The 24703-nt window shown below is 40.7% G+C and overlaps 1 protein-coding gene across 2 annotated transcripts in view; it reads left to right on the top strand.

The window, feature by feature from the left end:
* The window catches only part of LOC127640083 (ankyrin repeat domain-containing protein SOWAHB), a 121238-nt gene that overhangs the window by 45989 nt on the left and 50546 nt on the right, over positions 1-24703 (top strand). For both annotated transcript variants that reach the window (XM_052122476.1, XM_052122477.1), the window contains exon 4: positions 16667-16720. In XM_052122476.1, the coding sequence (XP_051978436.1) occupies positions 16667-16720 (54 nt within the window). The remainder of the gene's footprint in view (positions 1-16666; positions 16721-24703) is intronic.

The raw sequence follows: 24703 nt of genomic DNA, 5'->3' as shown, positions 1-24703 counted from the left end.
CTCCCATTGACAGAAGCTAATGTGCGCTTCGTCTCCATCCGCCTGGCTCGCGATTATGTTAATGAATATCATATTTGTTTTATTTGTCATTAGGGAACAACATTTAAATTGTTAACCATATTGTGACATTGTTCTATATTACACAATTGAGAATTAAAAAGTGGATATTTGTAGAAAAATCTGCATCAAGTTTCAGTATCATGCAAATTGATGTTTGTGAGCTTAAAGGCCCCAGCACACTCACCCGAAGAGCGTCATCGTTCTTTGCTCAGAGCCAAAAAGAAGTTAGAAAATTGAGCAATGTCATACTGTTTGCAACCACCATACTGCTGGGTGATGCGTTTAGAGGTCCATGTAAATATGAAGATTCTCAAGACTACATGTAAAATATCAACTAATATGACATTCAAATGTGTCATCAATGAATTCATGCCTCATTCTATGAGTAGAATTCACATGAGATCAGTAAAAGAAGCTGCTTTAACTACTTGATGATGATTTAAAGTAAAATATGAAAAGTAGATAATGTGTAATTTATAATGTTTACCTTTTGCATTGATGGCGCTAATGCACACTATACGCTGACATAATATGCACTGATAACACTCTGTTATTGTAAATCATGATGACACTGATACTACTGTAAAGATGGATATAGAAAAGAGTGTTAATGGGTAGAATACAGACAAAAGAATGATGACAGGAATATCTTACTTCCGGCAGATGTGTGTATGGATTTTACTGCAGACGGCTCACGAGTGAAGCAGCATATCAAACAACAGAGTGAATGGGCACTTAAGAGCATTTGGGTATATTCCTTTGTAGACTAAATAAAAAAAAACGCTTGACATGTTCTTGGAAAATCTCTCTATGCGAACGACCGTAGAAATGTTTGTAATTTTACAAATACCTCTACACACCGGTGTGTTCATGTTGACTGATCTTAACTAACATTCAGCCAGTTAAGATCAGTCAATGTGGAATTAGTTGTCAGCCTGAAAGTAGGAGGAGTTTCAGGTCACACCAACCAATGACGTGAACCAATGGCAGTAAGAAGGTGTTTACCAGCCAGTATGAAGTTTTCCTGAAAAGTTGCCCTGAAGAACTGTTACAAACCACTGAAACAAATTAAAAAATATTTTTTTGGGGCAAGATTTTGTTCTAAATGACGTCACACCTGTTCATTCCTCGATTTCATAGGAAGTGTGCACGGGTCCTAAGATTATAGTTTGGTGAAACAAACTGTATATCTGTCAAACATGATATCCTTTCTGAAGGAATAGATACATCCAAACATCGGTCTCAAACTTACTAAGTACGAGATAGTAAGTTGGCTAGTAAAAAAAGTACAACTTTTAGTCACTTATATTAAATATTTATATTTATAAAATAAACGAACCAACTTATGATGTTATTACTATTCTTTCTAAGCTTAGCCCCAAACACTAAACCTAACCATATATTCTGACACCCTACTCTTCTTAATATGACATGTAGGATAGGATGTGAGCTTAAATCATACATTTTTGTATGAGCCAAGTCATACAATATCTTATGATTGTGCCATTTTGTACAAAATATTACGAGTTGTCATGAGACTTTGTTGGCTTTTATAATTTTCTTTCCACTGATACCGTAGACAGCAAAACATCTTGTATTGCAATGACATCCCAACTAACATCCTGCTGAAAGATGCTATTATGGCTGCTGTGGTGGTAATCTAGGCCGAAACAAGAGGTCTTCTTTCTTTATACTGTGATTTCACGCTTACCCAAGCTTGACTCCACAACTACTCCTGGTCGAAAGAAGTTATAATGTTTTCTTATCCCGAATCAATGGCCTAAACCTGCGACTCCATGAACCTGCTGGCGTCAGGTGAAGATACAATCAAACAAGCATTGCCAGACTGGCCAAGTCATTTTCTTTTAACTAAAACATCAGTGTTTCACTGTGCCGCCTTCGAGACACATAATATGTGAGATATAGCACGTTAACAAATGGGAAAATGACCCTTCTTAAATGACAAGGCATAGAGAGGCTGCGGCTTGCCTCTTGTAACAAGCACAGTGAGATGTTTTCTGGTAATTCCACTGACCTTGTCACTTTGACAAAGCAAGGGTGCATTGTGGGCCAGCAGTTCTTTCTCTCAAGGCAAGCGGGATGTAAATGGAAGTAAATGGGTTTTTCATTTCTAAATGCCCATGCGATAATGGGAGTGGGAGGCATGTCAGATCATACACGTATGAGCCTCTATTTGAGATGAGGCCATTTGTACAACAGCAGTGTGTGTGTGTGTGTGTGTGTGTGTGTGTGTGTGTCTGTTACCTCAATTTCTATTCTGTTCCTGAAAGACTCATTTGAATTTCCTCATCAGAACAGCCTTGAACCTCAATTAATATGTTAATGTTGGCTTGCAAGCTTTTTAATTAGTATAAGATGAATCACATTGCATTTTGTGGGCCTGATAATCACTCTCGAATGCATTGTGGGCGTCATTTTGTTATTACGTGCAGCTTGCTGTGATGGTGACTATATTTTTCAGGGTAGATCTGAGCTTGTCATATTTCATTTTCAACATAACAGTTACATTTAGCCTGATCTCATAAAAAATACGTGACTGCAGTGAAATTTTGCAAAATGCTAAATTATGTGGTTTATTACATGTTTGTGTATGAGGCACTAAAAGTGAGTTAAATGATCTCCTGATGAATAGGTGAGGTTATTAAGGTTAATGCACTATTGAGTTTTAAATCAACAAAACCAACCTCCCTACCCTAACCCTCAAACCTAAATCTAACCTACAGTATTAAATTGTTTAGCATAGTTCAAGCATATCCCAGCAGGAGCCATGTTTTAAACCATTGTAAAATGTATGGTTCTATTAACAAATACAGCTTATTGTAAGTTGTTTATATATACAGTATATATACACCGATCATCTGCAACATTAAAACCACCTGCCTAAAGTGTAGGTCCCTCTTGTGCCGCCAACACAGCGTCAACCAGTCTGGCCATTCTCTGTTGACCTCTCTCATCAACAAGACATTTCCATCCACAAAACTGCTGCTCACTGGATGTTTCTTTTTTTTATTTTTGCACCATTCTGAGTAAATTCTAGAGACTGTTGTGTGTGAAAATCCCAGAAGATCAGCAGTTACAGAAATACTCAAACCAGCCCATCTGACACCAACAAACATCCATGTGATTATCTAATAAGCCAATCGTGTGGCAGCAGTGCAGTGCATAAATCACGCAGATACAGGTCAGGAGCTTCAGTTATTGTTCACATCAACCATCAGAATGGGTGATCTCAGTGATTTGCACCGTGGCATGATTGTTGGTGTCAGATGGGTTGGTTTGAGTATTTCTGTAACTGCTGATCTTCTGGGATTTTCACACACAATGGTGCCAAAAACAAAAAACATCCAGTGAGCTGCAGATGATGGAAATGCCTTGTTGATGAGAGAGGTCAACGGAGAATGGCCAGACTGGTTCAAACTGACAAAGTCTACAGTAACTCAGATAACTGCTCTGTACAATTGTGTTGAGAACAATATTATCTCTAAATGCTTTCCTGAGATGCAGGTTGGTGCTCTTTTGGCAGCACAAGGAGGACCTACACAATATTAGGCAGGTGGTTTTAAAGTTGTGGCTGATCTGTGTATATATATATATATATATATATATATATATATATATGCAGTACTGTGCAAAAGTTAGACACATAAGATGTTTCACAAAAACATTTGTCTTAAGATTGTTATATATATATCTTCAGATTTAGTGTGTCAACAGGAAATATACATTTTAAACACCTGAACATAACTTTTGCAAATAGAATATAATAGAAGAGCAGGGAATTCTGCAACAGATGTCAAAGCCCCCTGGGATTACATGAAGAGACAGAAACAGTTCAGACAGCCAAAATACGTAGATTGAAGAACTGTTGTGAATTCTCCAAGAAGATTGGAACATCCTATCTGCCAACAACCAAGAACAACTGTGTCCGGGTGTAACTAGGTGAATTGGGGCTGTTTTAAAGGCAAAGGTGGTTACACCAAATATTGATGTAGCTTTTTAAGTTTACTGGACTTTGTATGATGTTAGTTGATAATTGAAAACTATTTATGGCATTATTTTTGAAGACATCCTCACTATGCAACATGTTTTACAAGTGCCTAAAACTTTTTGCACAGTACTATATATATATATATATATATATATATATATATATATATATATATATATATACAACAACTAGATCTGGTCCTCAAATCTGATTGGACGAGAGACGTTCCATGAGCTTCACTCACAGGATGCTTCACTGTGTGTATCACTCCGCTTGTGTTTGTGGTGTTCTAAACTAAACTGTAAGAGCAGTTCAGATGTGTTAAGAGCTAGATGTGTCTCTTTACATTTATTTTTGTAACATTACAGATTTTAGCCAGCAGATGGTAGCAGAAGACTTTTTTTGTGTGTAATATGAGCAGTGAGTCAGCATCAGTCAGTGTTTTCATTCCTCAGCTCTACGTGATCACTCGGATTACTACTAAACTACTAAAGTTAGGTTTATACAGCTTTAAACTAATACATTCATAATTTAAGCTTATCACAACTGAGAGACACAACAGACTGATTCATTACACAATCTCAAGTCGCTTGTCTCTCACCGAAGTTTCCACATTGAAGAGGACATACTGTTCAAAATGGCGGAGGAGATTGCGGTTTCTATAGCGATTGAGGATCTTGCGCACCAGCTACCATGAAATAGGGAGGAATATCTCTACTCGTATTTCCATGCACAAATGCGTTTTTATGACCATACTCAGTTTTTCCTAATTGTTTTATATTGACTTCTTCATTGAACTGTTGTATATAAGCAATATCACACTTTCAATTGTGCAGTATATAAAAAACTAAATACACACACACACACACACACACACACACACACACACACAGTATATAAAAACCTTTCAATAATGTTGTATTCGTTAACATTAGTTAAATGAAGCAACAATTAACAAAACTGGCACAGCATTTATAAATGTAGGGTAAATCTTAATATCTACACATAGTAACACATTTTTACATTAACAGTTGCATAGGTTAATGAATAAAGGGCATTATGAACTAACATGTACTAACAATGAAAAATACTGTATTTTAAAATGAAAATTAACCATGATTACGCCACTAATTTAGCCTATTTTTAAGATTTATGCTTTTCAATTTCATAACAAAATTCCATCAAATTTAATTTCGTTTGAAGTTTTTACTTCATTTAATTAACTTTTTTAAATAATTTTTTATCAAAGATTACTTAATATTGGTATACAATTGATGTGTAATAAATTCTGTTAAAATATATTGATTATTGTTACCTAATGCATTAACTAATGGTTATTAATAGACCCTTATTGTAAATTTAACCAGATAGATAGATAGATAGATCCCTCCCCCATTCATCTGCTGTTTTTGTCCACTGTTGATCTTTCCATTTCAGCAATCTGTTGATGAACATTGAGTTTTCAGACAGAGTTATTGAATCATAACAGAGATTTTTACAGAGTAATTAAAGTTAAATGTGGCCCTGATGAGCTTATCCTTCAGGAAATGTTGCAATATTAAATTATTTATGAATAAAGAGTCTCTGTACCATATGTAAATCATTTAGATATGTAAATGAACCACTAAATCGCATAGATTATGAATAAAAATGTTCTATTCCCATGTTTGACTGCAGCTTTTAATCATAGCATTTTCTTTTTGTTCATGCCTCAAGTCATCTTAATCAAATGCTAGAAACACCGAACAAGATTAAAGACCAAGTGCGTGGCAGCAGACAGACTCTTTAAAATGGTGATTTTGTACTCTGCTCTATTTTAAACTAAACCCATATTGAGTCCAAATGGTGGATTTGTATACAGTATTCTTTGTATCCATCCAGCCAATCACAGGTGAGTTTCATAAGCCAAAACAACCCTTACATAATAGGCTGTCAGTCAGACAGTCTAATCAACGAGGCTCCATTTATTTCTACAAAGTTGCTTTAAACAATGCTCATTTTTCCATGTTTTTAATCTGCATTGATGTTGATCTAAATTAATAATCCAGAGATGATGAACACACCAATGAGAGTTATTTATTGGCATATTGCTCATGATTGGCAGCATTACGTGAAATGCACTGCAGAATCAATACTTAGAACAATACTTCTTTTAATAACACATTGTAAGAGGAGTTTATATCAGCGCACGAGTCTTCTTTAAGTTATGCTTTTTACATTAAGTTTGTGATTGTTTGATCGGTTCATTTTGCCAATTGGTTTTGCCAGTGTTAAATATGTAAAGCTATTTTTAATATCAGCTGTATCCGTTTAATATCAGTGTTCTGTCAACAAACTGTTAGATAGATCTGTGTTCTTAGAACACATGCATTTTACTGGAGTCAATAGAAATGTAGACATGCATTTTTATACATAAAAATGAATGGACGTTATTGAAACTCATTATGATTATTATAAGACTATTATTGTTGTCTTTTGATAAAAGTCATGCTTCACAGTTCACAAACTGTAGGGAAATTATAGTTCCCCTTCGGTCACTCACTCGACGTTGTAGTGACACAAGAGGTCTCTTCTGAGAGCCTCGCGTACCTCTGAACTTGAACTTGAGAAAAGGCCAATGTCAAGTTGGCCTCGAATTTGTATGCCCCGCCCCCGGACATACGGGTATAAAGGGAGCGGGCGAGCGAATGCCACACAGATTTTTTCTTCGGAGCCGAACGGTTGTGTGTTCAGCGAGCTGTGTGCGCAACTGCTTCACCACCTCTGCAAGAGAGCTTGCTGTTGGATCTGACGGTGCATTCCAGCGGCTTTCTCCTCTCTGCACGCTGTGCAGACTCTGCCCCTGGGCGCTTCGACAGCGCTTCTCTTATAAAAGAGTTTGATTCTCTGAAAGCGTTTATTTTCTTTAAAAGAGTTTGATTCTGGTTAAAGAGCAACATACACAAGCAAGTGTTGAACGTCCTTTTCAGGATGCGTCTTTTTAATGATCGGCGCTGTGTAGTTCCTGTGTGCGGTCGATTTCTCTCCACTTCTGACGGTCATAAAAGTCTCGTGTCTCGTGTGCTTGGGCTGCGAGCACACGCAGGCAGTGTTTTATGAATGGTTCATGTTCTCAGTGCGAGTAATATTGCGGTCACAGCTTTCTTTTCTCACGATAGAAAGCCACTTCAGCCACCCCCGGGTCGTTCCTTCTTCCCACAGGATTGAGGACGACCCGGCTGGCGTTGAAGGCCCCCTTGCGGGTTCGAGCACACTCTACAAGAAGTGTGGCATCCTCGTGGGCACTGGCACATGGAACATACCTAGCAGACATCTACAGAGCAGCGGGCTCGGCAACATCGAACACCTTTGCTAGGTTCTACAACCTCAGGGTACGGGGAACCTAAGAGCGGTATATGACACCTTTTATTAGGGGCCTTGGGGAGGGTTATGTACAGCCGACCCAGCTGCTTCTAGCACGCAACAGCCTGCTTGGACCTGGCTCGACACAATATCGAGTGAGTAACAGAAGGGGAACGTCATGGTTACTGTTGTAACCTCCGTTCCCTGATGGAAGGAACGAGATGTTGTGTTCTCCTTGCCACGTCACTATCTCTACCACTGTAATGCGCCGTAACCTTAATCTCGGGTCCTCAGTGAAAACCTGTCTGGCATTCGCTCGCCCGCTCCCTTTTTTGCGGGGCATGTAAATTCAAACTTGACATTGCCGTTTTCTCAAATTCAAGTTCAGAGGTACGCAAGGCTCTCAGAAAAGACCCCTTGTGTCACTACAATCAACACAACGTCTCGTTCCTTCCATCGGGGAATGGACGTTACAACAGTAACCATGACGTTTTTCTTTATTCTTATAATGCTTAAATCCTCAACAAAAGTAGGCCTGTAGACATACACATTTCAAAGAATTACAATTTTATTTGATAATTGATTCAGTGACTAGCTCATTTCACTCAAGACACTCATTTGACACCTTCTGGCACCACCAGAAATGGTCACTGAATCATTAAATGCATCTGAACGAATTTTGGTGAACTTATGGCTCCTACACACTACACGACTTTCAAAGACGTCAGATCACGGTACCGTTTATATTACACAACTGTCTGTCTTGTCATGGAAGTCGTAGAGTTTTCAAATTACACGATGAATCGGCGACAGGGGTGAACACATAACAAAACATTTCACTATTGACTAATCCCTGACGACTCTGCCTGGACTCCAAATTAAGTTTCACAACAGAGTACACGCGAGAAGTGATACAAGATACGAAAACAAATGCATGATCATATGTTATGCATTTCAGAATATGTGTATGTTTTTAATTATATATTTTATTGGTTACAATATGAAAAAGTACCTCCTATTGAAAAACTGACCTATTTGTTTACCTGACTGTCCAAGAGAATTGGCAGTTTCTCTCCAACTCTTCTCTTTCTCCACCCGGTTGTGCTACAGTTCAGAGGAAACATAAAATACGCACTGGTGCTCCTGCCAATGTTACACTAATTATTCCTCCATTTCTTCGGTCCAATGTGACTTTATCGATACCGCAGCCTGTTGCAGGTACCTCAAGACTCACATTGAAACTTCCCGTGCCCCTTTTCTTGCTCTCTCATTGGCTGTAGGTCAACGCTGCAGTTATATTCAGTCAAAACATATTTCACATTGCGCAATTTGGAATCGCAGACAGGTACAGATATTTAACATTCTAGATATCTCAATGACATCAGCGACGAGTCAAATCGCGTGTTTAATCAAAACACGCAAGCCATTTGGATACATTTAAATCCCACAGTACATAAGCACAGAGTAAAAAATTTAAACTGTGCACGTGCACAATTGTCATTATTGTAATTGATTAAATAATTTATTCAGGACCAGCTTGTGCTCAGTCTTTTATTGCCATGTGTGCAACAGAAGCAAGTGCTCCACAAGATGCCATTTATTTGTGCAGCTTATTTTGCTATACTTTGAAAGTATCTTTAAAGTACTACAAATATTAAAAGTATATAATAAGTACATATTAATATAACACTTATATGATACTTATTTTTTTAAATATACTGTAATATATTAATACTGCACTGTAAGTGTTGGGTCTGTGCGAGCCACCTTCTGATAGCTGTGTCCCCCCCACTTTTAAAATGACTGCTACGCCCCTGTTAAATAACTTATCTTATATAGTCTAAATGTATACAGTCAAGTCACTTTTATTTGTGTAGCGCCTTTCACAACACACATCGTTTCAAAGCAGCTTTAGAGAAAATCATTCTTTAACAGAAAATGAAACTGTAATATCTATAAAGTCTTAGTCATGTGTAGTTTGATAAAATATGATTGTAAATTGTGTATAAAAATACATTTAATAATTATTTAACTGTAAGATTCAGAGAATAAATGTCAATAATAATAATAATTTTTTATTATTTTAGTTTTTTGTTTTTATTTTGGACATGTATTATGATAAAACGTTTGGTTACGTATGTAACCAAACGTTCCCCTTCTGTCGCTCTCTCCACGTTGTGTCGGAGAAGCGACACTAGGGGACCCATTCCAATCTTGCCATGTGCTGAACCATGTACGTGAACCGGCGATACAGAGGCGGGCAGGGATTTCATCCAGTGCCGCGCATCGTCTGTACCTGGCTGCACGTACCCTTCCCCAATGCCCCATAAGAATATCGGTGTCCTTCTAGTTACCCTGGGAGGGGAACAAGGCAATGTTTGCCAACATGGGAACGGGCCAGCCTGGCTGGGCCTCTTTTCTCTCTATGTTTCTTGCATAGAGCAATTACGACCGGGGCCCTTACACGCATATAGGGAAGGGGGTCTTACCCAGACCCTGCGGAGACCACACCTGCCCTTTTTCTTGGGGAGGAAAAGTGGTAGACACGTCACACGGCCGTCTTAGGGCTCGTGTGGAAAGTATGGTGCGGTGGTAGATCCAGCCTCGAAAGGGGGGAGTTGCTACAACACGGCGACCGAGGCAGCTGTAACTGCCTAAGGGAGACACGGGGGTACACACAGGGGGAGTCCGAGCAGGAGGCCTTACCTGTGGAGCACCTATACCAGTACAGGGTAGCCATCAGGGTACCCGCAGTGGCTTGGGTCGGCGAGTTCCTCCGCTGAACCGTGGACCCGGAGGGCTGGGGAGGAATCGACCAGGGGCCCGACTCGGAGTGGGGCGCCCTGGGAAGAAGGCGCACTACTTTACCTTGACGTCAGGAAAAGGGCACTGGGCGCAAGCGATCCACCCGGCCGGTCGGTCTACATGTTACCGAGTTCTACGGGCTCGGACCTGACAAAACACGAGACGCAATCGACTCAACGCGGAGGTTGCAAAACCTCGCAAAGGTGTTGGGTGTTGCCCAACCCGTGGCTCTACAGATGTCTGCTAGGGAGGTGCCCTTGGCCAGTGCCCACGAGGACGCAACACCCCTTGTTGAGTGAGCTCGGACCCGCAAGGGTAGGGGCACGGCCTGGGTGTGATAAGCCAGTGTGATGGCGTTGACAACCCAGTGGGCGAGCCTCTGTTTGGAGACGGCATTCCCTTTCTGCCGTCCCCCAAAGCAGACAAAGAGCTGCTCAGAGCGTCTGGTGCTCTGTGTGCGGTCCAGGTAAATGCGCAGGGCGCGCACTGGACACAGCAACGAAAGGGCTGGGTCTGCCTCCTCCCGGGGCAGCGCTTGCAGGTTCACTACCTGATCTCGGAATGGTGTGGTAGGAACCTTGGGCACATAGCCCGGTCGCGGTCTTAGGATCACAGACGTATCTGCCGGACCGAACTCCAGGCAAGTGTCGCTGACAGAGAACGCTTGCAGGTCCCCGACCCTCTTGATGGAGGCGAGCGCGATCAGCAGGGCCGTCTTAAGAGAGAGGGCCCTGAGTCCAACTGATTCGAGGTCTCTGGAGTCCTGCCAAGACTTCCGAGAGATCCCAGGAGGGAACTAGGCTTGGCCGGGAGGGATTCAACCTCCGGGCGCCTCTCAGGAACCTGAGGATCAGGTCGTGCTTACCCAAAGACTTGCCGTCTACAGGATCATGGTGGGCGGCGATAGCGGCAACATACACCTTGAGGGTGGACGGGGACAGCCTCCTGTCCAGCCTCTCCTGTAGGAACAGAAGAACTGACCTAATCGCGCATCTCTGCGGGTCTTCGGCTCGGGAAGAACACCAATCTGCGAACAAGCGCCACTTTAGGGCATAAAGGTGCCTGGTAGAGGGGGCTCTGGCTTGGTTGATTGTATTCACAACGGTCGCCGGTAAGCTGGCTAGCTCTTCCGCGTCCCGTCCAGGGACCAGATGTGGAGGTTCCAGAGGTCTGGGCGCGGGTGCCAGAGCGTGCCCCGTCCCTGAGAGAGGAGGTCCTTTCTCAGAGGAATCCGCCAGGGAGGAGCTGTCGCGAGGAGCCTGAGTTCCGAGAACCAAGTCCGAGTGGGCCAGTAGGGTGGCCTCCTCATCCTCCCTGACCTTGCACAGCACCGGTGCAAGAAGGCTCACTGGGGGAAATGCGTACTTGCGCAGCCCCGAGGGCCAGCTGTGTGCCAGTGCGTCTGTCCCGAGGGGAGCCTCTGGCAGTGGGAGGTTTCCTGGGTGGCGAACAGGTCTACCTGGGCCTTGCCAAACCGTTCCCAAATCAGCTAGACCGACTGGGGGTGAAGCCTCCACTCCCCGCTGGGCAGGCGTTGTCGTGATAGCACGTCCGCTACGACGTTGAGCTTGCCGGGGGATGTGAGTGGCACGCAGCAACTTGAGTCGCTGCAGGCTCCATAGGAGGAGACGGCGGGCGAGTTGTGACATGTGGCGGGAGCGTACGCCGCCTTGGCGATTTATGTATGCCACCACCGTGGTGCTGTCCGATCTCACGAGGACATGTTTGTCCCGAACTAACGGGAGGAACTTCCTGAGAGCAAGAAGGACGGTCAACAACTCCAGGCAATTGATGTGCCAACACAGCGGGGCCCCTTTCCAATGGCCCGCTGCTGCATGCCCGCTGCACACGGCACCCCACCCGGACCGGGAGGCGTCGGTTGTGACCAGAACGCATCGGGACACCTGCTGCAGGGGCACTCCTGCCCATAGAAAGCAGAGGTCTGTCCAGGGTCGGAGTGTTCTGAGGCAGGCGGGGGTGATCCTTACCCGATGCGTGCCGTGGTGCCATGCTTGTCTCGGGACTCGAGTCTGGAGCCAGTGCTGGAGTGGTCTCATATGCATCAACCCCAACAGCGCGACCGCCGCGGAGGACGCCATATGCCCCAGGAGCCTCTGGAAAAGTTTTAAAGGGACCACTGTGCAGTGAGAACATGAACCATCCACAAACGGCGCCTCGGTGTGATCACGGCCCAAACACACTAGACAGCGCCTGTGGCCGTCTGAAGCGGAGAGCACTGTACCGCATCCAGGAACGACACATCAAAGGCATCTTGAAAAAGACGCGTCCTTAAAAGGACGTTCAACGCCGCTGTGTTTGCTCTTTTAGAGGAAATTACTCTTTTAGTAAAAACTCTTTTAATACACAGTGTGTGTGTGTATGTGAAGCGCTCAGGGGCAACAGTGCACGCCGTGCAATGAGAAGGAGAAAGCCGCTGTTGTGCGCCGTCAAGATCCAACAGCATGCAGATCGTCAGAGGAAAACAGGAACGTTTGAGTGGTGTGTAACTTGCAGCAAACTGCAGACAGACCATCGGCTCCGAAGAAATTTTCTGACTAAACTTCCGTATTTGCCCCGCTTAAATACCCGTATGTCCGGGGGCGGGGTATGCAAATACTGACTGCCAACTCCCATTGGCCCTTTTCAATAGGTCAGAGGTGAATATCGGCGCTCAAGAGAGACCCCTAGTGTCGCTTCTCCGACACAACGTGGAGAGAGCGACAGAAGGGGAACCATGATATCTCTGAATAATAAAAGAGTAATAATAAAATAAATCAAATATTTGTATGATAAAAGACTAAAAAGCTAAGACATTAGAGAACATAAATAAATAGAGTAAAAAAGGACAGTGAACTGAATTCTAAACAGCATGAATAACTCAGACTCGTCATGATGAGTATCTTGTCATTTACAATCTACAAATCTATTCAGATCCAGTTCAATATTTTTAAACTAAGTATCTGAGTATATTGACAGTGTCACAGTCTAGTTTACCTAAACTTAGCGAACTAACTCATGTGTTTGTTTAAGAGTTTGTTATGAAGTACACATTGTTAAAACTTGCCACCTACTGAGATCTTTTTATTTTGTTTAACATTCTGCAGTTTTAGAAACTGATTTTGAGATTTTTTTTGTCCAGTTTTGTTTTCTTTTTGTTATCATCTACAGAATGAGTTTGGAACCTGATAAACAGTTAGATTTTTACTTCCATCCTGAGGGTTGACACTCCAGAAACAAACAAAACAACTGTTTTTTCACAGTACATTTGACAGCAATTATGCTGATTTTTAAAGGAATAGTTAATCCATAATGAAAATTCTGTCATCATTTACTCATCTTCATATCATTCTAAACCCATATGACTTGCTTTCTTGCGTAGAACACAAAAATAACTTATCTTGCAGAATGTTCAAGCTGCTCTGTCCCTGGTCACCATTCACTTTCATTGTATGGAATGGAAAGCGAATGGTTACCAGAGACGGAGCAGCTTGAACATTCTGCCAAGTTTTCTCTTTTGTGCTCCAATGAAGAAAGAATGTGATATGTTTTTGGGGCAACATGACAGTTACAAATTGAAGAAATTCTTTTTGGGGGTGAACTATCCCTTTAAATGTCAGTCTTTTCCTCACACAAAGCTATCATATGAATACAGACGACTTGGAATATAGCAGTTGTATGGACTTCTAGAGCTTTAATGGTGTTTTTTTGTTCTTTTTTTATGCTTAAAAAAGTCCAATAACCAAAAGAACCACAGATTTGACTTATCCACAATGGAGGCTGTTTCACATTCAGAGTGGCCTCTCTTGGCTGACAGTACAGCGGTGTGAAACTGCAAGCATATCTCGCTGTCAGAGCTGCACATTTCACTGCTGTTTGACAGACAAAAAAAGAACTATCAGTTGTTTGTGTGCAGACAGAAAAGTGGAAAAGCCAATGAAAGGGGGAAAAATGGTCCTCTTTTTCCGAAATATACAGTGCCCTCCACAATTATTGGCACCCCTGTTTAAGATGTGGTCGAGGACTTCTAAAAATTCTCCTTTTTTTTTTTAAACAACATAGAACCAAAATGCAAAAAAACAGAAAAATCCAACCTTTTATTTAAGTACATTACTTTGGTGGTAAAAAAAAAAAAAAAATCACATATTTAGAAAAAAAAAAACTTGAAATCATGTGTCCCACAATTATTGGCACCCCTAACAATTCCGCTGAAAAATTTAATTGATTTTTTTTTTAAATATATTTTTCTGTAGTTGCTAAAGTTGGTCAGGGTATCTAGGAACTTTTAATTAGTAATTCATGACTTCCTGTTTCCCTGGGGTATAAATATGATGTGACACAGAGGCCTAATTCTCTTACCCATTTGTCAACATGGCAAAGACAAGAGAACACACCATTCAAGTAAGGCAGATGTGTGTCGACCTTCATAAGTCAGGCAATGGCTACAAGAAAATAGCCACTCGCCTTAACTTGCCCGTATCTACAGTCAGAGGAATCATTAAGCAAGTTTAAAACAACTGGAACAGTGACAAACAAGGCTGGAAGAGGTCCCAAGTTTATCTTGCCACAACGCACAGTGAGGAGGATGGTAAGAGAAGTAAAAAAAAGTCCTAAGCTCACTGTCACAGAATTTCATCAAAGAGTGGCATCTTGGGGTCACAAAGTCTCCAAAACAACCATCAGACGCTCTCTACATGCCAACAAGCTGTTTGGGAGGCATGCAAGGAAAAAGCCTTTTCTCACTAACACTCACAAACATAAACGTCTGGAGTTTGCTAAGCGGCACTGGGACTTCAACTGGGATCGTGTGCTTTGGTCAGATGAGACTAAGATTGAGCTTTTTGGCAACAAACACTCTAAGTGGGTCTGGCGTAAAACAAAAGATGAGTATGCCGAAAAGCACCTCATGCCCACCGTGAAGTATGGTGGAGGATCTGTGATGCTGTGGGCCTGTTTCTCTTCCAAAGGCCCTGGGAACCTTGTTAGGGTGCATGGCATTATGAACGCTTTGAACTATCAGGACATTTTAAATAAAAACCTGATGGCCTCTGTCAGAAAGCTGAAGATGGGTCGTCATTGGGTCTTTCAGCAGGATAATGATCCAAAACATGTGGCAAAATCTACACAAAAATGGTTCAGCAGTCACAAACTCAAGGTCCTCCCATGGCCATCTCAGTCCCCAGACCTCAACCCAATCGAAAACCTGTGGGGCGAGCTAAAGAGGAGAGTGCATAAGAGAGGACCCAGGACACTGGATGATCTAGAAAGATTGTGGAAAGAAGAATGTTCTCCAATCTTGTGAAATGTTATAGGAGGAGATTAAGTGCTGTCTTGGTGCCAATAATTGTGGGACACATGATTTCAAGTTTTTTTTTTTCTAAATGTATGATTTTTTTTTTACCACCAAAGTAATGTACTTAAATAAAAGGTTGGATTTTTCTCTTTTTTTGCATTTGGGTTCTATGTTGTTTAAAAAAAAAAGGAGAATTTTTAGAAGTCCTCGACCACATCTTAAACAGGGGTGCCAATAATTGTGGAGGGCACTGTATGCACATTATTTATTCAGAACTAAAGTTTGTTTTCTTATTCTGTAGATCTCATTCTTGCATCCTAGTTGATGGAGGGTTGGATGGGCAAATGTGGCTAGACACATACTGGCCCCAAAAAGTATTGCAAATATCAAGTCAAGTGTCATTTATTTAAGAACTGGATGAAACTGATCTCATCCATCCACTAAAATCACCTTTTGTTGGTGAGAAGTCATCACAGACATGGCTTAGAAAAATAAAGCTCATCTTGCCACGTTTGTTTACTGACTTGATTTGATATTTGCATCTAATGTAATGCATTTCATACAATTTGTGAACTTTTTTAGGGGCACTTTCTGATTTAACCCCCTACTGGATGTTTAGCAAGAGAAACAATGAATGAAGTGACATAAAAAAGATCCATTTGCTGCAGAAAGTTACACTTTACCACATTTAGGAATTCATGAAGTCATTACTTTTTGATATCATGCACCAAAAAACAGTCATGATCAACATAAACAACCTTAAACAATAATTTACCACCCTCTCTTTGACACTTACAAATAAACAAGCTGTTTTTGCTACTGTAACCTTGTGACTTATATACAGTATGTAAATAAGATTTGTTATGATTGGCTGACCTATGCATACTGGCGTAGTTCACATCATCATTCATCAGGGGTCAACTTACTGAATACTGAATAGGTGTTGATATGTAAATTTGGGTGGTCATATGGTAATGAGCTCCTGGTTATGATGTCAAATTCATGATGATTTATGAACATTTCTACACAGTAGGCTACATTAAAATGGTTATTTCAAAAGAGCAAATGAAAGCTAGTGACTAAATGTATTACAAAGAGTTCTAGGCCCATTTGTATATTGTTGATTTGAATAAATTGTGTTTTCTTTGTTTTGTGTATAGAGCAATGAGGGACCAGAGGAAGATGCACAGAGCGTCACAGCGTCTTCTGTTTTGGTATGTCAATCTTTTTCATCTTTACAAGTTATAACATCTAAACAATAAGGTACAAGAGGCTGTGCTATATTATGAATAATAGACACTGCTAAAGGGCACTGTTACAAAAAATGCAAAACAACATCTTCAGATGTGAATGTATTCATTCATATAAAGCCTTAATGCTTTGATAAAACTGTTATTACATATTCAATATTTATTTAAAATATTTGTTTATTTAATATACAATATTACTACACATTACACACTTTTACATTATAAATATTAACCAGCTGGGACAAAAAGGCTTGATTCCCAGTCTGGTCAGGCTGGTCATTTGGCTGGTTTAGGCACTTTTCAGCTGGTCTGGTTTGGAGACCAACTTAAACCAGCTAAGAATAGCCAAACAGCCAGACTGATCACACTGTGTATTCAGCAACAGGAGTTTGAAAGTTCTGCTTCTGAAATTGGTCTGTGCTTACAGTAATTCAAATCACACCCCCAGTGGCTGAAACTGGAAGTGTTGTTGTGGTGAAATGTCTTCAAGGTGGCGCCAAAAACAAGTTGTATTTTTTAGTTGTAAAGATACAATAGTCAAGAGTCCACAGGAATGCATATTTTATTACCTTTACATCCTAACCCAAACCCCAATCCTAAACCCACCTGTAAGTGTAGTAAAAAGGTCATTTTAAAGCTAAATGGCAACATTCAGATAATACTCACCATTGTTTATGTGAATCCATTTACTTCCAGGTTTCCACGTGAACAGAACCCATGCCTCAGTGCGAATTTGGTTACTTCCTGGTTTCCGCAGGACCAGAACTTATGTCTCAGTGCTGACTTTATTACTTCCTGACTTCCTTGTGGCCAAATCTCTTTTCTCATAACAAAATGAATTAATTTCTAGCTTACACAGGACCAGAACCCGCATCTCAGAGTGAATTTGACAACTTCCTGCCTTCCATTGGACCAGAACTTGGTCTCAGAGTAAAATTGATTAATTTGTGTTTTCCGCAGGACCTGAACCCATGTCTCAGAGCAAACTTGATTACTTCCTATCTTCCACAGGACCAGAACCCATCTCTCAGAGAGAATTTGATTACTTCCTGGTTTCTGCAGGACCAGAACTTGTGTCTCAGAGTAAATTTGATTACGTTCTGGTTTCCTCAGGACCAGAACCCTTCTCTCAAAGTGAATTTGATTACTTCCTAGTTTCTACGGGACAAGGACTCATGTTTCCGCATGACCAGAACCTGTGTCTCAGAGTGAGCACTATTGCTTCCTAGTTTCCAGGTGAACAGAACCCGTGTCTCAGAGAAAATTGTAATACTTCCTGGCTTCCATGACACCAGAACCCATGCATCAGAGCAAATTTGATTATTTCTTGGCTTCCAGGGGACCAGAACCCATCTCTCAAAGTGAATTTGATTACTTCCTTGTTTCCTGAGGACCAGAACCTGTGTATCAGAACAAATCTGATTACTTCCTGGTTTCCATGGGACCAGAACCCATCTCTCAAAGTGAATTTGATTACTTCTTGGTTTCCACGGGACCAGAACCCATCTCTCAAAGTGAATTTGATTACTTCTTGGTTTCCACGGGACCAGAACCCATCTCTCAAAGTGAATTTGATTACTTCTTGGTTTCCACGGGACCAGAACCCATCTCTCAAAGTGAATTTGATTACTTCTTGGTTTCCACGGGACCAGAACGCGTGTCTCAGAGTGACCTTGTTTACTTCCTGTTTTCTGGCTTTAGTACCACCCTTTCACTAAACAATCTAGTCCCTGATATGTGAACTAATGTAAACATTTGGCCTCTATTGGTGATGTGCAGTGATATCCACAATAGCCGGTGAACAGGGGATTCACATCATAGCTACTGTTATATAATGTATTTGGAACCATTTTTTGACCAATCAGCATCTAGGACTGCAGATTTATAAATACCCAATGTGTAAACACATTTAATTATCATCAAATGTTGTTATATTACATCAGAATACATCACACAGCATTGCACAGAAGGAACTGTTATTACCCTAAATCAATAACACCACACAGCGTTTGGGTGAGAGGACTGTGTGCTATTTTAGGCATCTTTGAAAATTTCTCAAACCATGAGTGTATAAACAGTGTTCTCCCTGAACAGCATGAAGGCAGGTTGAAGGACAGCCCCCTTAGTGAATGCTTGCATTTTTTAATTATCGTGGAGGTGACACCTCCTCCCTGAGCATCGCTCACCTGTGCTGTAAGCAGGGCTGTGCACTTTACCATCAGCGGCATGACCCTGAGTGTCATTGATGAAGGGAAAAACTCATTAATACACACACAGTGAGACGACACAACAAGCCAACTGAGACACCCATGAACATGCCTGTATAGACCATTTTATTGCTTTAGAAAGATATTGGTTAATATAACAGAATATGACAATATCTTCTAGCATGTAAGTTGCTGATTTGTTACACCTTTTTGATGTTGGTTATTGATCACATCTAAAAATGTATTTATTAAAGGAAAAGTGCAGACATGGCATTAGTTGTTGCATGTGCAACTTGCCAGGGTTGAATATTGGCACTTTTCCACAGCATGTTACGGTTCGACTTGCCTCAACTCGACTCGCTTTACTTTTCTGAGCTTGTATTTCAACTGCAGTTTAGTGCACCTCAACGTGGGTGGGATTGTAGGCTGATCATAAGACATCATTTTAAACACTACACAAACTGACCAAAACAATAACACAACTGCTAGCTGTTAGCTACTAGCTCATTGTGCTGCATAAAGCAGTTGTTGCATGGTGATTTTACACAAGTGTAACAGTTAAATTGGCCTGGTTGTTTTAGAAGCAAGCTTCCAGTAGCTGGTCAACTAAATAAAGTGAAGCTTTCAAGCAGAGTATAGAGTTAACATAACAAAACGTACCATCCTCCATCGTGGATCAACGCCAGGGCACTCTTCCTCCCATTGCTCACCGGTTTAGATAACGTCCATTTGGTCAAACTACTTCCACTTTTCCTTGATGGTTCTGTTGTCACTTAAACATTTTTACTTTTCCCTACACTGTTGGTAGGTCTGGTGGCAGCCGTGTGTGGCCAACAGCTGAGACACTTCCTGAGAGACTTTTTCGTTTCGCTCATCGCTAACGAGTGGACCATCTGAACCTCATTTATTGACCACGGTTTGGTTTTGCGCACAGTCATTTATTTTTACACAATTCGAAAGTTACATGAACAAATGATACTGTTATCACTGTTGCTGATGTTGCGTGTCGGAAATTCAGTGACGCTGGTAGTGACAATTCTCTCTGACCAATCAGTGATCTGCAGGATTTTGACGTCACATTTAGTATCAGCTCGGCTCGCTTGGAACCTCGACTGAGGTTGTACCAAAAAACTATCAGGTACCAGGTACTATTCACAGTTGAAAAAATCCAAAAAAGCGAGCAGAGTCGAGTTGAATCGAGTTGTACCGTGCAGTGGAAAAGCCCCATAAGGGTCACAAAAAAAAAAGGTTGTCACGTGAGTGTATAACTTAATCATTAATAATATAAATAAAAAATTGAAAACATGTTCATCATGGAGGACCCATATTCAGAAGTGCGAATGAGATTTGTGAGATACAGTGAAGGCTACATTATTGAATGGATTCAGAAGGCTTGAAATATAGTGCACAAGTCATGTGAACTACTTCCATGCTGCTTTTTGTCATTTTTTACCATACTTAACAGTGTCTGTAGTGTTCAACAGAAGAAGGTTCAGTAATTCATAGAGGTTTGGAAAGATATGCTGGTAAATTATGACATAATTAAACTTTTTGTGTAAACTATTATTTTACGTTTATAGGCAAAACTCCATTGTAAAGTCAGAACACAGAATCAAATACAGGACACTTACGATTTATGCCTATGAATTTTGAGGCCACATTATGAACTACATCATAAACTTGCCAGTGGGCGCTTCTTTCAAAATGGATGTCAGAAGGCAACAGAACCATAAAACACCAGAGACATTAATTTGAAAATAAATGAGGGGAGTTTGTCTCTTGTAAACTTTCATTTTAACTTTGCTGTAAACTTTATTGGCAGGGTAGCAACTGGCCTGCCAATTACAGCTCCTTTCTCTTGTTAATTTTATGTTAGGGTGATAAATTCTTAGCAGGGTTCGAGCCCTGACCTCAACCTTGCCTACTTTATTCAGAAAGAAAACATTCCCAGTAAATGCTGTTAGAATGAACACATTCTTGCATGCATTGCTAAATATCTGTTGGCAAAATATGTCAAAGAAAACCAATTCGTTTTAAGTTTTGTAGTTGTACAATTATATCACGTTATGTTTCTTTTTTAATGAACAAGGATTGAGCAATTGTTTCTAAGATACCTTTACATTAGCTTTGCTTAGCTAGCTTAGCTTCATTCATCAAGACGAGTTTCTGTGTGTTCTAGCTCCATCCCCAGCGTCCAGACAAAGGGCATAAAACTTGCTGATGTGGTATCTGCTCTCCCGGTGAGCGGGACATTGACCTCTGTCTCATTCTCTCTATGTGCCAGAACTAAAAGAACCAGCTTCCCAGTTTAGCTGTTTCCACGTTAGCATTCACTGTCTGAAGCAGCACCTTCAGCGAGTGCATGTTGCGATGACTTCACAAGGCCGTGGGGTTTAGAGAGCTTAAACAACACATAACATGTTCAAGAATAGACCTGATTCACCTCCAACTCACATGTGATATATAGCATACTGTTGTTGTTAGCAAAAATGCTGCATTTCCAAAACAGCCCACTTCATTTTTTTGCTAAGACGTTCTTCAACAACAACATAAAGAATTTTTTTAATGGCTTGTTTGGTGGGGTTAGCAAGAGAAAGACACAGTGTGTGTGGTGTCAGACCTCGGTGAGGACTTTGTTCGAAATAATACAAACATAAAATAGTCCAAAATGTGGAATAAAGTGTCCATGGGGAACAGTGTCCAAAATTATGGGGAAATCTGGCATCCTTGTGATGCACTGGGGCTAGCTAAATAATTTTTATGTGACTCGTTAAACATATCGTGGCCATGATAAAAAAAAACACTACAACAACAATGACTTTTTTCACTTGCTGTTGTGACTTCGGGCCAGTCGCACTCCTCCACACTCCCCACCAGCTGCCAGACCAACACCTTGAGTTTCTAGAACTGTGTAGTTCTTTGCATTCGTGCTCTCCAGCAGCTAGCGTTGACATGCCCTGTTTATTTGAAGTTTAATTGTATTTTTATTTTCTTATTTCAGGTTTATTTACTCCTTTTCTTTCTAAGTTGTTTTGTTTATTATTTTGGGCCAGTGGTCACCTGTTGCATATTTTTACATCTTTAATACTTCATCTGCTTCCAATAAATACAAATATTGGATTTATGATCTTGTTGTCTTGGGATTTTGGTGTGATGGTTGTGCGGGTGTACTACCCCAAGGAGATGTAACAAATGGGACGTAACAAAAAATTGGGAGTAAAACAGCAGATTATCAGTTCATCAACACTTACTTTTCTTGAATTCAAAGTTGACCCTATTTATTTTTTTATCTACATTTCTGGTGTTATTGCACATTATTAACTGGTGCATGTTAATCCAAGTAAAACAAAGTTTTTCGATAAATATCATGATTGTTTTATCACCCAGCCCTATTACTGGCATTTATGCATTTACATTTATGCATTTGGCAGACGCTTTTATCCAAAGCGACTTACAGAGCCCTTATTACAGGGACAATCCCCCCGCAGCAACCTGGAGTTTAGTGCCTTACTCAAGGACACAATGGTGGTGACTGTGGGATCGAACCAGCAACCTTCTGATTAACAGTTTAGTGCTTTAGCCCACTACACCACCAGCACTAGCATTGTGGGCTAGCACGAGGGCTAGAATTGTATAAATCTCTCAAAGCAGCCCAATAATCTCAGTGATAGACAGCTGATTTACAGGCGTTATAGATACAGAGAATTTAGTAAGCAGGAATGTGAAATTTAACTCGATATATTTCTTCACATTAGAAGTAAGCTAGCTAAACTCAATTGACACGGTCAAGCAATTGGCTTTCATCATTGCAAAAAGCCATTTCAGGTGTGGTCATGGATGTTCAGGTGTTGTGTTTCTGCTTGAGGTGTCCTCCTCATCAAGATTAATAGCAGTTGGCGCTGGTCTACTGCTGCCGTTCAAGTTTTCTGTGCTTGATTTGATTTGACAGGAGTCACAAGACTGATCATTTCCTTTCCAGCCAATCACATTTATCGATAATATGAAAACCAGGACAGGGATATACCACACACCATTTTTAAAGTGCTTAAAAAAGTAAATTTACTGAGAACAACTACATAGTTACAGTAATTAGTGTTTGTAATTTGTTACTTTACACCCCTGTATTGAACGCCCACTTTTTACCATCAAATCAATTCTCTATGGATGATCTCAAAATCCTGTACTGCCCCATATTACCTTGTTTAACTTTCAAATATGTCAGATCATGGAAGTAAAATGGGTTGCAAACAGAGTTTCATGTTGATTTGAAGACGTTTACATGACCTAACACGTTGTTGGCATAATTGGCACAGATGTACTTGTGCTAAATAATTGTAAGCACAACTCAATATTTGAAATAAAGATTGTTCTTTTATGGATCTTTACAGCTGTTAGACAATGTGACAAATTTTCTCTATTTTCATAGCAAAAAAGTGGCTGTGTTCACATAGTTTTTCAATAAAAATGTCCACTTGGAGACTTGAGACATGTAAACTTGAACAAGTAGCTAAAAAAAACAACACCTGGAGTGAGAAACAGAGAGCTCTGATATCTGATCTGTCTGAGAGAGCGTTCAGCTCCTTTCATGTGTCAGTGAGGACTGAGGCATCTTAAAGAGACATCACACAGTGTTCATCACTGCAGCAGTTTGTCTTCATCAATCATCTCGCTCTTTGTTGACTATAGCAACAGGATGTCACAGTTATTTTTATGGATCTTGTTATTGGGGTCTGCCCTCTCACAGCAGGAATTTCCTCCACACAAGGCATCATGGGATGTATGTATGAGTGTGTTTGTGATGTATTTGCTACAGCAGTGGTTCTCAACCGGTGGGGTGCGCCCCCCCAGACACTCTTTCGGGGGGGCGCGAGTAGGCTACGATGGAAGGGGAAAAAAACTGGAAAAAAAATTTTTGGGCACATTTTTTTTTATCACTAAACTACTGTCATAAAAAGTTATAGTTTTGTATATACATAACTCCTGAATAAAAATTAAAATGTGTTTGGACTGATTTAAAAAAAAAAGTTTTGAACAAATTTGATTGGTTTGTCGATAGTGAGTGCAAATGCAGGTGATAAGCGGTTTCATTAAGCGAGTCATTGAGTCGTTCATTCAAACGATTCGTTCAAACGGCCGATTCATCAAGAATGAGACAGATGTTTGTGAATGGGTCATTGAATCTTTGACTCAACCAATTCGTTCACAACACTGAATCATTCAAAACACGATTGAGTATTGCTGTGAGATGCGCTATGGCTATGCTGTGATCTTTGTTTGGATTCATCGGATCTATTTTCGCTGCTAAAATAGACCAAAACAGTCATTATTTCGTCTAAAATGTAAGTGACTTAATATTATTAACTTGTTTGTTGAACTGTCATATGAAATCAGTGTCACATTTTCAATCGTGAGGTGATGGTAAATTAAGTGATGGTCAGTTGGCAGCTCTCTTGGTCGTCAGGTCGTGTGATGTATGTTGCTGAACTGTATTCAAATGTTATAAATATAAAAACACCACATTTTGAAATTTAACTGCAGTATGTCAATTCAGTTTATTTGTGTGTGCTGCGCTCATAGACTTTAGAAAACGGCGCTCATTTGTTTGATTTCAACCCGTCTTTGCAAGGCCACAAAACTCATATTTTGCTCCTTGCAGACAAAGTGCACGCCTTCACACAAACACTAGACCTCTGGCATGGCCGCATCAGTCGAGGGAACTGCGACATGTTCCCCAGCCTTG

Source organism: Xyrauchen texanus, chromosome 49 (assembly GCF_025860055.1).
Source record: "Xyrauchen texanus isolate HMW12.3.18 chromosome 49, RBS_HiC_50CHRs, whole genome shotgun sequence".
In the NCBI taxonomy this organism is placed as follows: Eukaryota; Metazoa; Chordata; class Actinopteri; order Cypriniformes; family Catostomidae; genus Xyrauchen; species Xyrauchen texanus.
Note: the sequence above shows the minus strand (reverse complement) of the source record. Positions and strands in the feature narration are given on the sequence as shown.